Below are 12,930 nucleotides of genomic sequence, written 5' to 3' on the forward strand. Positions count from 1 at the left end.
GAAATCAAGGTGTTGGCAGTGGGGAGGGAGAGGTTAGTTCTTTCTGGAAAGTGAAGGAGAATCTGCTCAAGCCTTTCTCCCAGCTCTGGTAGTGTCCAGCAGTCTTTGATGTTCCTTAGCTTGTAGGTAAGTCACTCTAACCTCTGTCTCCACTCTCATGGGAGCATCCTTTCTGTGTGTCCATATCCAAATTCCCCTCTTATGAAGATACCAGCCATTGGATTTAGGGCCTAACCTATCCCAGTATGGCCTCAGCTTAACTTGTAGATCATATCTTCGGAGACCGTATTTCCAAATAAGGTCACATCCAAAAGTTCCAAGGAGACATGAATTGGGGGGTGGGGAGGACACTGTTCAGTATAGTATACCATCACATAGCCTGGAAAAATATTTGTGTCCCTGTTTGAAAGTTGAGGATACATGCTCGGGGAGTGGGGGGGGGAGACGGCACAGGGTCAAGGGCCAGGCCTTCAACTCTCCTTGGATCTGGGAAGGCAGGTAGAGGTGTTTGCATTCCTTCTCAAGGAAAGTATAGATGGCAAGGCCTTTGTGGTTGGTGACAGAGTGTGTGACAGAGTGTGGCTTTTTCCCCAGTACACCTTTGCTTCCTTCCTTTCTTTCTCCCCTTTTCTCTCTTTATTTTCTCCTCCCTTGCCACCTCCTTGCCACCCTGACTTCTTGCTTTGAGGGATTAGGAAGAGATGGTGGGAAAGTGCAAGGCCAAAGCAAGCCATTAGCCCAGAGTGTCCTAGGGGAAGTCGAAGGGTTGCTGTTCAAATAGAAGCCTAGAGCAAACATGATCCATGTTGGCACTGGGCTCTCAGGCTCCTTGCTTGGCCCTTACATATCCCAGAGCCTCTGAGGGCCCCAGGAATCCTGGCCCCTGCACATGTTTAACAGTGGAACCATGCCCGGTATACCCACAGAAACGGGGAGAATTTGGTGGACTTCACCTTTGTGGAGAACGTGGTGCACGGACACATCCTGGCTGCAGAACACCTGTCCCAAGACACAGCCGTGAGTGGGAAGGTAAGGCACCTGCTTCTCCTGCCCCATGCATGTTTGCCCGTCTTGGGATTGCATGTCCCTGTGATTGGATTCATTGGCAAATTGCCTTCTTGATCCTGCATCCTGGCTGAAATGCTTTAGGATCCCATTGGTCTGAGGTTGATCCCCTGTGGTCGGGAGTGTGGTGACATTGCAGGGCTGCATCAGGACAGGCCAAGTCCAGAGCCAGTAAGCTGGGATTGACCAAGCATTCATGTAACATGACGTGGATACCCACTGTGAATGTGACTGCTCTCAGCAGGGTCCCATGTATATTTGGTGGGGGTGCGTGCTACTCATTTATTCTCCCAGTCATTCTGGAAATCTCTCCATCTCTCCCCCATTGCCCACCCACGTTCGTGCCCCTCCCCGTCCAGAGGGGTGGATATATCTCAGTCTCCCGGCATTTGGCACCTAGTGGGCAAGATGGACATGTCAGGGGAGGTGAGCTGTCATGCAGAGAAGAGGAAGCACATTAGATCCTCTCACCTCTCCTCTTGGTCATAGGGCCCCCATCTTCCTGGTTTCTCACCACTGCCTTTGGAACCCCCTATTTGGGTCTCATTTTTCTCCTGAACCTCTGCTGTTTTCCCAGTCCTGTGATGCTTAGGGTGGTGAGGGTAGGGTGGGTGTATGGCTTTTGGTTTAGACCAAAACACAACACACTTGAGAAATGGCATGTGACCTGTTCGTTGCATCTGAAGATAAGGAGCTTTACCATGACTAACATGATCAAGTCAAATTAACCAATGTACCTTCCAGAGTGCAGTCTAAGCTTCACTTAAAAATCCTGGCTGGCCCATGGATAAAACTCACCTTTCCTGTCTGCACCTTAAGGTTGCCCATAGCTCCAGATCAAAAAAGCATCTGTGCCACTGGCTGACCTTTGCATATTGGAGACACTGGGTGGAAGAGGCCGCTAGCTTCCCAAAATATTGGCCCTGGGCTGAACCATCACCCTGTGCCTGAGCACCAAGTTCCAAGCATCACTTGCCCACCTCTCTAGCTGGGGAGCATTTTCTAACTTCTTGTTCTCTCTCCAGGCATTTCACATCACCAATGATGAACCCATCCCTTTCTGGACATTCCTGTCCCGCATCCTGACAGGCCTTAACTATGAGGCCCCCAAGTACCACATCCCCTACTGGGTGGCCTACTACCTGGCCCTCCTAGTGTCCCTCTTGGTGATGCTTCTCAGTCCTGTCATCCAGCTGCAGCCCACTTTCACACCAATGAGGGTCGCACTGGCTGGCACGTTCCACTATTACAGCTGTGAGAGAGCCAGAAAGGTCATGGGCTACCGGCCGCTGGTCACCATGGATGACGCCATAGAAAGGACCGTGCAGAGTTTTCACTACCTGCGGAAGGTTGAGTGATGCCACCCGGAGACTGGGCCCTCTCGGTGCATTCCCTGGCTGCTAACTCTCCTCTGTGGACCAACAAACTAACCTCCTTCAAGTGAATTTATTCTGAGCTTGGGTCTCCTCCTGCCAGTTAGAAGAGAGCACACCCAGCTCTTCCATGACCACAAGGGTGGAGGAAACAGCAGACATGTCTCTCATTTGTTAGATTTGATTGGAATTTCTTAAAGCAGGCAGCTTCATATTCTACTGTTTTGTGTTCTCCGTCTCTCCTTCCCCCCACCCCCACCCCTCCTCTCTCCTGGGTCACTTATCATTCCAATGTCCTTCTACATAATTGAGGAAGCTATAGGGAAAAAAATCCACCTGCTGACTGATGGTGGGAAAGTAGACTTAACTTCCATGCAAACCAGTACTAGAGAGAAGCCACAGCCTGTTCAAGGAGCCACATATTACATATACCCTAAAAGAAAAAGCAGAGGGGACGCCTGGGTGGCTCAGTGGTTTAGCGACTGACTGCCTTCAGCCCAGGGCCTGATCCTGGAGTCCCAGGATCGAGTCCCACATCAGGCTCCCTGCGTGGAGCCTGCTTCTCTCTCTGCCTGTGTCTCTCCCCCTGCCTCTCTCTGTGTGTCTCTCATGAATAAATAAATAAAATCTTTTTAAAAAAAGAAAAAAAAAGATGCATGATTTGACTGCAATCTTGCAATCTTTAAAAAGAAAGAAAAAGCAGAAGTCTGAAATACATGGTGAAACTTCAAATAGATACAGAATTTAAAGCAAAAACTTTTTAAAGGCTTAAATCATTGCTGCCCCTCCCCCCACCAATCTCCAGAGGGAAGGGACTGCTGGTTGGCCACCTCCTTATAAGTTTTCCAAGTTCTCAGGTACAGCTGATGTGCCTGCCTGCATTGTTTTTTCATAAAACATTCTTTCGTAGACACCTCTCTATCAGTGGGGCCCCATGGTCCTTCTTACTTGCAAGGTGGTAGTGTGCCCAAGGGGCCCGCCTCCTCTTCTAACATGGGACGTGGGGCTTGTTGCCAGTAAAGCACTGAAAAGGTCAGAGAGAAGAGTACTCGTTATCTGCTCGTGGTTTGGCAGAAACTCCTTGAGACAATGCAGGAAGGGCTATTTCTCTGCAGCTCACACTCAGAACCCTTTGGGCTTATTTCCAAAAGGCAAAGCACATAGGATTCAGTGTTCCCAGCTTTCTGGTGATGTTCTGCTTACAGAAGCCAGTTTCTTCCCAGACTAATCGAAATGTAATGTTAAAGACTTCTGTTTTCTTCTCTGCCTTTGTCCAGAAGGTGGAGAGGTAGCCGGGGACACTGGAATAAAGTGAAGGTGTTGTACAGGTCATGAGCTTTGTGTGATAGGAGCATCACGCCCACCTGGGGGGACAGTGTGCTGAGCTGAGGGGCAGGGAAGCACCAGTAGAAGTAAGACAAGTTCTTTACCCCTGAGGCACTTTGAGGAGCTCAAGATACGTTCACAAGCCCCTGTAATACCAGACAGAAGATGGTGCACAGGTTTGAGGCAACATGGTGTAAGTTCAAGGAGGGGAGACGAAGCTTCCAGGCAAGACAGGCCTGTAGGTGGCACTTCAGGCTGAAAGGTGAGTTTCAGAGTCAGCCGTGTGTTGTCCTCTGATTCCATGAACTACAGAAGTGACCAGCCTGGCTTGGGGTGGGCGGCGTGGAGCAGTGGGAGGTTGGGTTGGCTGAAGAGATTAGCAGGGCTGAGGATGCCAAGCCAAGAGGGCTACACTGTATCCAGTAGGCGTGGGAAACCAGGGACACTTTACGTGGTGGCGGGCAAAAATCGAGAAACTCCTTTTGCCACCCTGTGTGGAGCCTCGGAGATCAGGTAGGAAGTGACAAAAGTCTGGGCACTGATGCAGCCACGGAAATACAAATGAAGCCTTAGTGGAAGCACATGGGAAGGATTCAGAGCTCGCTGCTTGATTTCCTGTGAGGAGTGGGAGGGAAGAGGAGGCCAGGGCATAGGACCCATAGACTCTACCTTCAGAGCTGCTAGGAGGAGAGTCTCCGGCCTAGAAGAGTGCCTGGCAGACCAGAGGACCCTCGGCTTTGTCCTTCCAGCTTGCTTGGCAAAAGCTGTCCCTCATGGAACTCCACACTGTCCAACCCATTCATATCTTCTACTTCCTCAGGGAACCTCTTGCCTGCTCACTTGTCTTGTTCACCCGTTCTTTCTACACGTTTCTTGGGCACCGCCTAGGCTTCGGTGGTGAATAAAACAGGCACAGCCTGGAGCTGATATTGCAGTGGAACCACCCTCCCCACCACAGATGGCTTTTATGGCTGCTCCTTGCTCTGCCCTGCATGCCTGACTCAGACCTCTGTCACCCCCATCTGTTTGGAGAAAGTCCGACTGCCCAGAAAGCATAGCCTCCGCAACCCCCTGGGAGCTTGTTAGAAATGATGGGGCCCCACCTCAGACCTACTGAGTGGAGACCCAGTGGCCCTGCCAGTCTGTTTACAGGTCCCACCCGTGGTTCCAAACCACCGAAGCAGACTCCCGCCAGGTCACCAAGTCCAGCTGGAACCTTGCCTCAGCCATGGCAAGGCTGAACTTGTCCTGCTCACCAGCCTAAGTCCCCAGGCCATGGCAACCCCTCCCTTTTCTGATGGCTGATAACCTTGCAACACACTTCCCTAAAATGACATCCCGGAGAACTGACTTCAGCCTGCACCTCCCCATGGCACATCCATCTGTAGCATCAGGCTGGAAGGAAGGCAGTTCTCTGCCAGCTGAGGACAGCTGCAAGTCCATGTCCAGTTCTGCATGTTCGTTGAGTCTCTCACTTCAGTCCCTCTTCCTTCCGCGTTGATACTGACCTAGTTCGCCCCCTGGCCCTAACTGCACCTGGGCCAGGTGTACCGAAGCAGCCAAGCTGATCTGTCTGCCTCCCCTGATCCAGCTTGTATGTATCTCCAGGTTGTCCTTCCTAAAAGAGACCTAGATCGGTCCCTCCTCTGTCAAAAACACTTCAGTGGGCCCCAACTTTCTCTTAAACATCTTCTGCAGCCAGTTTATCATGACCTGTTCTCAGTCCACCTTTCCAGCTTCTTCCACTAGGCTTCACTTCTTGTGCACCAGCCAAACTGCTCATGCCCTGTCAGACATCCCCTTACTCAGGTTGCCCTGGCTGCCCTCCGTGTCCTCTCCCTGTTATGTCCCCACATCCAGAATGGCCAGATCCCTTTCCCCACAAAAGCCTAGTCTGATCTTCCCAATTGGAAATCATCTACTTGCTCTGGGCTCCCAGCCTATAGTTCTCAATCTTTGCTTTGTTTAGTGTGTTCCCTCAGTGCATCCACCCCCACCAGGCCAGGAGCTCCCTGAGGGTAGAGCCAACCAATGTCCCTGCAGAGTGGGTGCTCAAGAAATGTGGGTAACCGCCTGCCTGGCCTGAAATCCTAGAGTAACAGCAGCAACAATGACACTGGCTGGAGCAGAGGTTCCAGGGCTGGCTTTCAGACATGAAATTGGCAGGTCTGTGAACCTCATGAATTGGACACTGCCTTGGGGGCATCCGTGAGTGTGTGTGTCTTTTTTTGGGAGAGGGCACAGAGCTGTGATTAGCTTCTCACAGATGACTGCGGCCCAATACAAAATGCAAGCGGGTGGGGTGGGTGCCAGCAGCTGTAGGGAAGCCTGCTTTGGAGGAAGGGTCCAACAGAAACAAGCTGAGGGGGAAGGGCCAGAGTGGGGATCCCAGGCTTCATTAGCATCAGCTAAGTTCCTCATGGCTCCTTAGCTGCATTCGCATCTGCACAGCTCACCTCAGGGTATCTGGTCCTGCTGGGCCGGCAGCTCCTTTTCTTTCAAACCTCATCCCCAACTTCATTTACTCCTCACAGCTTCCCCCCCACCGCCTCCCTCCATCTCTCTCTTCTGGCTTCCTACAGAGCCCAGCCTGCATTGCCATCAGTCATTGGCTTAGCTGTCCAGTTTTCCAACAAGCTACTACATTCCTGAGGGCCAAAGGCTTTTGATTTGTTTCTCTGCCCAATAAGTGTGACCAGAATGAAAGGGCATGAAGAGGACAAAGCTACTAACACCCACATTGACCAGCTGGGGGAGCCCCAGAGAGAAGCCACCATGGCGCCAAGGGCACTCAGGCAATTAGCAGAGCCCGGGCTAAACCACAAGCCCCCGATCCCCTAGGCCAGTACACCCCACATTACCCATCTAGATTCAGGCAGCTAACACGGCAAAGGTGCCCTGATCTGAGGCTTTGCAACCTCAAGGGGTGAAAGGGCACAAATAAGAGCTAGGAAGTGAGACAAACAGAGGCATGTGGAGAGACACTAGAACTTTCCATCAACAGCATACACCTCTTCTCCTCAGCATCAATTATGGAAGACTCCAAATGATAGTGGACCCAATTAGAGCCTTCCCTTAGCCCGGTCTTTCTTTCACCCACTCAGCCACAGGAGATGTGTTTGCATTATTAGCCCCTTCGGCCCAGAAAACTTCCCTGAGTGACCTGGGTAGGAGAAAAAAGGAGGGAAGAATGTGAAAGCTTCCCAGCCTTTGCTCTGTACTGCAACTCTTGTGAGACACCTTCTCTGGTAGGTACTAGGAGACACACACACACACACCACTGGCTTTGTTCTCTGTGAGGACCATTAATTCAGAAAATATGAACTGAGCACCTGCTAAGTCCAGAGGGATGCAGAAGTGTCTGAGACAGAGCACTTCCCCTTCCGAGAGTCCCACAGAGAAAGTAATAACCCAAGTGGTCTTTGCCTTAAGAGCAAAGGTCCACAATGTGTGAACTTGGGATCAAATCCTGTTTGCCTGTGCTTTGGTCAGTAAAATGTGACTGACACACAGCCACGTCCATTGGTTTGCATAGCATCTATGGCTGCATCCATGCTACTATTGCAGAGTTGACCACGTATGACAGATCATGTAACCCACAGAGTCTAAAATAGTTCCTACCCTCCGCCTTGCAGAAAAAGTTTGCCAACCTCTGCTAAAGAGTGACTGCTAGGCCAACAGGGACAGGAAAGGATGCTCAGCATCACTCATCATCGGGGAAATTGACATCAAAACCACAATAAGAAATTACCTCACACCCATGAGGTTGGCTACTCTCAAAAAATAAATGAATCAATCAAACAGGGCAAGTCCAATGTGGGTCACAGAGCTTGGACTCGATTGCCATCTGAAGAGAGACGTGGTGGCATGTGTGTTTGGATGGTGGGAAGAGCGCGGGGACGGGGGGCAGAGGGAGGCTTGTGGCCCCACCTCCGTCTTCAGAGTACATCATTCCAACCTCCACTTCCATCAACACAGCTCAAGAGGTGGGCATCTTGGGGAGCAACTCTTCAGTCTACCACAGTGGCTAACAAGGTACATGAGATCTAGAAAAGCACCCCTCTGGGCTTTTCAGCAGGGTAGGAGTTTCCTGGTCCTCCAAGGTTGGCCTAGCAAAAGCAGACAAGTATGAGGTTCTATCCAAATCCAAGTGCAAGTTCAGGAGTTGACTAAGACATTGTCCAGATATAGCCCTGTCTGAGGCCTACATGGAAGGTCCTGAGGCCTGGGTACAAGGCAGGCCTCCAGCTGGGAGGGAACCAAAGGACAGGCAAGTCCCAACAGGCTCAACAGCTGTGAATCTAGGGAGGGGTATCCCCTCACCAAACTGGCAGGGAGACACAGGCCCGGGGCTTCCAGCAAACTGCTAGATCCTTGTAGCCCTGTCTGCCAGATACCATTCACATAATTCATTGGGCTAGTTTGGCACCCACCGATGATTGTGAAACCTGTACAGAGGTCACTAATAGGATGGTGCTGGCTCAGAAGGTGCTGAGAAATGTGGGTGGATCTACAGGGCGGGTTTAGAAAGGCCCGAGAATCCAGTGGCCCAGGTGAGCAAGCGTTAGGACCCAGCACTGCCTGCAGGTCTGGGACTGGGGCCTCTGATCCTGGAACTGGGTGGGTCTCATGTCCTGGCAGGAGAGGAAGTAGGCTGTGTGCCATCTTTGGGGCTGGGATTAGTGTTTAGGGAAGTGAAGCTCAGAAGCTAAGCTAAGGCCATTCAGAGGCCTCTAGCCACAGCCAGCCAAAGGGACTTCCTGCATGGGCCTAGGTGGTGCTGAGGCCAAGCCTGCAGAGATGAGGCCCTGCAAGGGAGGCAGAGGCTACATGCAAGGCCCCAAGTCACTAGGCTGTACAGCAGTGGGCATGCCATGCTACTGCAGAACCAAGGGTCCTCAGGTCCTCAACCTGCTCACGGCTGATTATCTGATTGCCCCCTTCTCCAAAGTCAGTTCTGGCCAGACTACTGAAGACTAAGAAGCTGCTTTCCATGTGAAGGGGTCCAAGATAACCTTTGACATCTGTGGCCCACATGTCAAAGGGCCAGGGGCTCCAAAGGCAGTCTGCTCAGGAGCTTGAAAGGAACTCCCACTGGGCCGGGAAGCCCATTGCTAATGGCAGCGTGTGAGAGCCTCTCCCTGGAATGCCTCCTGGCCTCTTTGCTTGGCTGACTCCTACAAGCCTCTACTGGGCTGGCAGCCAGGCCAGGTGAAGCTCATGGTATGCTCTCTCCCAGGCTCTCACTGGTGCCTGCCCGGGGCTGCTTCCACCAATGACACTAGCATAAGATTCCTGGTTCTTGTACCTGCCTTCCTCCACACTGAGGGGTCCACCAAGGCAGTGCCTGCTGGGGACTTCCTTGTGACCCCTGCAGTGCCAGCACAGGCACTGGCTCCCTGGAGCCCACCTGTCCCCACTCTGTCAGCATATCTTTTGGGGAGACATCATGCCACCCATAACAGTGCCCATCGGATCTCTAGTGGCCAGTGAGTGCCCTCATGCCTGCGAATTTCCCTCCTTCGAGCACTTTCCTCAGCACAAGAACCTAGGAGTGGCTGAGAGAACCAAAGATTCTAGGTGTGCTACTCTTCTCAAATGGGATTTTATCACGTGCATGAATATGAGGTAACTTAGGTGGGTGCTAAAGCAATATGATGGAGCCCTTATGAGAAGAGGAAATAGAGACGCAGCCACAGGGAAGACAGCTTTGGGGACCACAGAGGTGGAGACTGCAGTGATGGGACTGAGAGCCAAGGAGTGAGTGCCTGGGGCAGCACCGGAAGCTGGAAGCCAGAAGCCGGAAGCTGGAAGCCTTAGGAAGGCTCTGCCCTTGGAGGGAGCACTGCCCCGCCTGCACCTTGATTTCAGACTTCCGGCCTCCAGAGCTGTAAGAGGATAAATGTCTGTTGTCTTAGCCCCGCCACCGCCACCAGCGTGTGGCACTTGACTGTGGCAGCCCGGGGACACTGTGTAGGAGGGTCCCCTAGCTCCTGCCAGCAAGAGAGAAGCAGAAGCCTTGCCAGTCTTTCCATTCGAAGGTCCGTGCTCCTTGTACTGCTGCTGTGAGCTTGCCGCTTTCACCCCAATCCCAAATAAACAGCTCTCCTCAGCTTCAAAGCACTTTGCACATACTAATTAAGTCTCAGTTAATTGGATGAAATAATGTGAAGCTCTAGTGACATCATTTCCATTCTGTGCCCAGATCTAGCCACAGGCAGTCTGGTGACTGCTGGGCTCTGAGCCTCGTCTTGTGGTAACATGTTATGCCTTCTGCAACTGTCCCATGGAACACGGATCAGGGAGGGCCTTCTCTACCCTCCTCAGCTCCATGGCCTTCAGGAAATGAGCAGCTATAGGCACTCTTGGCCCATCAAGTACGTGTGACACAGATGGCTTCTGTGATTATGTGTGTATGTGTCTGTATCTGAACTACACACCCCTGTCCCACATAACTGAAATGCTCTTAATGGAAGTTCTAAACAAAAGCCTACAAAAACTCAGATGTATCTTCAAATACTCCACAAAATAGCCCTGTGGGGCTCGCTCTTTGATCCTCGGGGCTTGTGTACCCCTTTCCTTGTAGAACTAAGGAGAACAATCCCCTTACCCTTTATGTTCAGGACCCCAGCAGATGAGAAGTACTTGAGTTGAGCAAGTAGCTATTTGCAAGGCCTGGAAACAGGAGCCTATTCCAAGTCACAGTTGGGGAGAGTTCCAGACCAAGGTCTGCAAGGCATGGTGGGGACAGGCAGGGCTGGGGCGGGTCCCCCATGGATAGATAGTGGGTATGCTGTGGTGTCCAGAATCAGGGGACCAAGTTGGAGTCCTGCCTTCAACCGTGCCACTGATTAACCTGGATGATGTCAACAGCCTCGTCCCAGGTCTCCCTGACTCTTTTGGGGATCCCTTTGTCCTCCAGGGGACAGCAGGGGCTGCATGAACAGGTAATCTGCTCTTGCCATCTCCCACTGAGCACCAGGCGAAGGCTGCCAATTGCTCTCACTCTGTGTGTCCCCAGCAGGTAGGCTGGAGCCTCATCAATGGTACTTACAACAAATAAAGAAAGACTATTCCTGCTTCATTCTTTTCCAATGCTACAGATTATGGGGGAAGGAAACCCTCCAAGTCTGGTGCTGTTATATTATTAAACTTTTTAGTGAAGCAAATATTCTTAAACTTTTTAGTGAAGCAAAATAGACACTAAAAAGAATATGCATGTCATACAAAAGATATCTTTTTGAACACCAATCAAAAAGAGAATGCACCTGTGTAAAAGCACCCAGATCAAGAAACATAATATGACTAACTCCCCAGAAGCCCCCTCTCTGGGCACCCCCTACTACTACCTCTCCATGGGTAACCACTCTCATACACAGTTGCAGCAGGGATTAGATTTGCCCATTTTTATGTAAATGGAACCACACTATATGTGCCCTTACACATCTGGCTTCTCTCCCTCCGCATTCATATGTTTGCGGTTGTAGTCCATTCTCCACTGCTCTTTGTGGTTGTAGTCCATTCTCCATGATACCATGACTTGTTCTTTCTACTACAGTGGGCATTGGGGTTGCTTTTGGCTATTACAAATAATGCTGCTGTGGCTGTTTCCTGTGTATGCCTTTTGTCAAATATATATATGCAATCGTGTTGAGTGTATCCATTTTAGCTTGCTTGGGCTACCATGACAAAGTACCATCGACCGGGTGGCTTAAACAACAGAAATTTAGTTTCTCACAGTTCTGGAAACTAGAAGTCCAAGATCAAGATATCGGCAGGTTTGGTTTCTTCTGCGGCCTCTCCCCTTGGCTTGTAGACAGTTCTCTTCTCTCTGTGGCCTCACATGATCTTCTCCCCTGCGAGTCTGTATCCTAATGTCTTAGAAAAAATCATATTGGCCTCGGGCCCACTCTAATGACTGCATTTTTACTTGATTATGTCTATAAAGACCCTAGCTCCAAGTACACTCACATTGTGAGGTACAGGGCAGAGGAAAAAACTTCACTATGAATTTTGGACGGACACGGTTCAACTCCTAATAATACCTGTAACTGGGATTGCCAGTTCTGAGAACACATATATTTAGCTTTAATAGATAAGTACCAACAATCTTCCAGAGTGGTTGTACCAACTTACCGTCTCCCTGGCAATGTATAAGTGCTCTAGTTGCCCCCATGGCTTCACCAATGCTTGATATTCTTTGTCTTTTCAATGTTAGGTCTTATACCTTTTTTTTAAAAGATTTTATTTATTTATTCATGAGAGACAGGCAGAGGGAGAAGCAGGCTCCACACAGGGAGCCCGATGTGGGACTCGATCCCGGGTCTCCAGGATCATGCCCTGGGCTGAAGGCAGCGCTAAACCCCTGAGCCACCCAGGCTGCCCAGGTCTTATACCTTTAATATGCATTTTCCCCGAGAACTATTGAGACTGAGCACCTGTTCAGATCCTTTATCTGCTTTCCTACTGGCTTGCCTACCCTTAGTGTTGATTTATAATAGTTGTTTATTTGTCTGATTGTTTGATGTATTCCGGATGAATGTTCTGTTGGATCTCTGTATTTTGAAGATTTCCTCTCATATTTGTGGTGGCCTTGCATTTGAACAATGTGTTTTGAAGAACAGAAGTTCTTCATTTGCATGTAATTCAGTTTATCACGTTTTTATTTTATATTTATCACTTTTTGTGTCATGGTCAAGAAATCTTTGACCACTCCAAGTTCACAAAGACATTCTCCTGTCTTTTCTTCTTTCTTTTTTTTTAATTTTTAAAAATTTATTTTTTAAAAATTTTATTTATTTATTCATGAGAGACACACAGAGAGAGAGGCAGAAACACAGGCAGAGGGAGAAGCAGGCTCCATACAGGGAATCTGATGCCGGACTCGATCTCGGGACTCCAGGATCACGCCCTGGGCCAAAGGCAGACACTCAACCACTGAGCCACCCAGGCGTCCCTCTTTCTTTCTTTCTCTTTCTTTCTTTCTTTCTTTCTTTCTTTCTTTCTTTCTTTCTTTCTTTCTTTCTTTTTTTTCTTTCTTCCTTCCTTCCTTCCTTCCTTCCTTCCTTCCTTCCTTCCTTCCTTTCTTTTTCTTTCTTTCTTTCTTGAAACCATCTTTATACTAACATCTTTGTTTTTTTTAGTTTCAGAGGTAGAATTCAGTGAT

At 50.0% G+C, this 12,930-nt stretch overlaps 1 protein-coding gene across 4 annotated transcripts in view; it reads left to right on the forward strand.

The window, feature by feature from the left end:
- The window catches only part of NSDHL (NAD(P) dependent steroid dehydrogenase-like), a 34,093-nt gene extending 31,012 nt beyond the window's left edge, over positions 1-3,081 (forward strand). For all 4 annotated transcript variants that reach the window (XM_038588618.1, XM_038588616.1, XM_038588617.1 and 1 more), the window contains 2 exons: positions 927-1,029; positions 2,091-3,081. In XM_038588618.1, the coding sequence (XP_038444546.1) occupies positions 927-1,029; positions 2,091-2,423 (436 nt within the window). In that variant the 3' untranslated portion in view covers positions 2,424-3,081. The remainder of the gene's footprint in view (positions 1-926; positions 1,030-2,090) is intronic.
- The last annotated feature ends 9,849 nt before the right edge of the window (positions 3,082-12,930 follow it).

Source organism: Canis lupus, chromosome X, assembly GCF_011100685.1.
Source record: "Canis lupus familiaris isolate Mischka breed German Shepherd chromosome X, alternate assembly UU_Cfam_GSD_1.0, whole genome shotgun sequence".
Classification (NCBI taxonomy): Eukaryota; Metazoa; Chordata; class Mammalia; order Carnivora; family Canidae; genus Canis; species Canis lupus.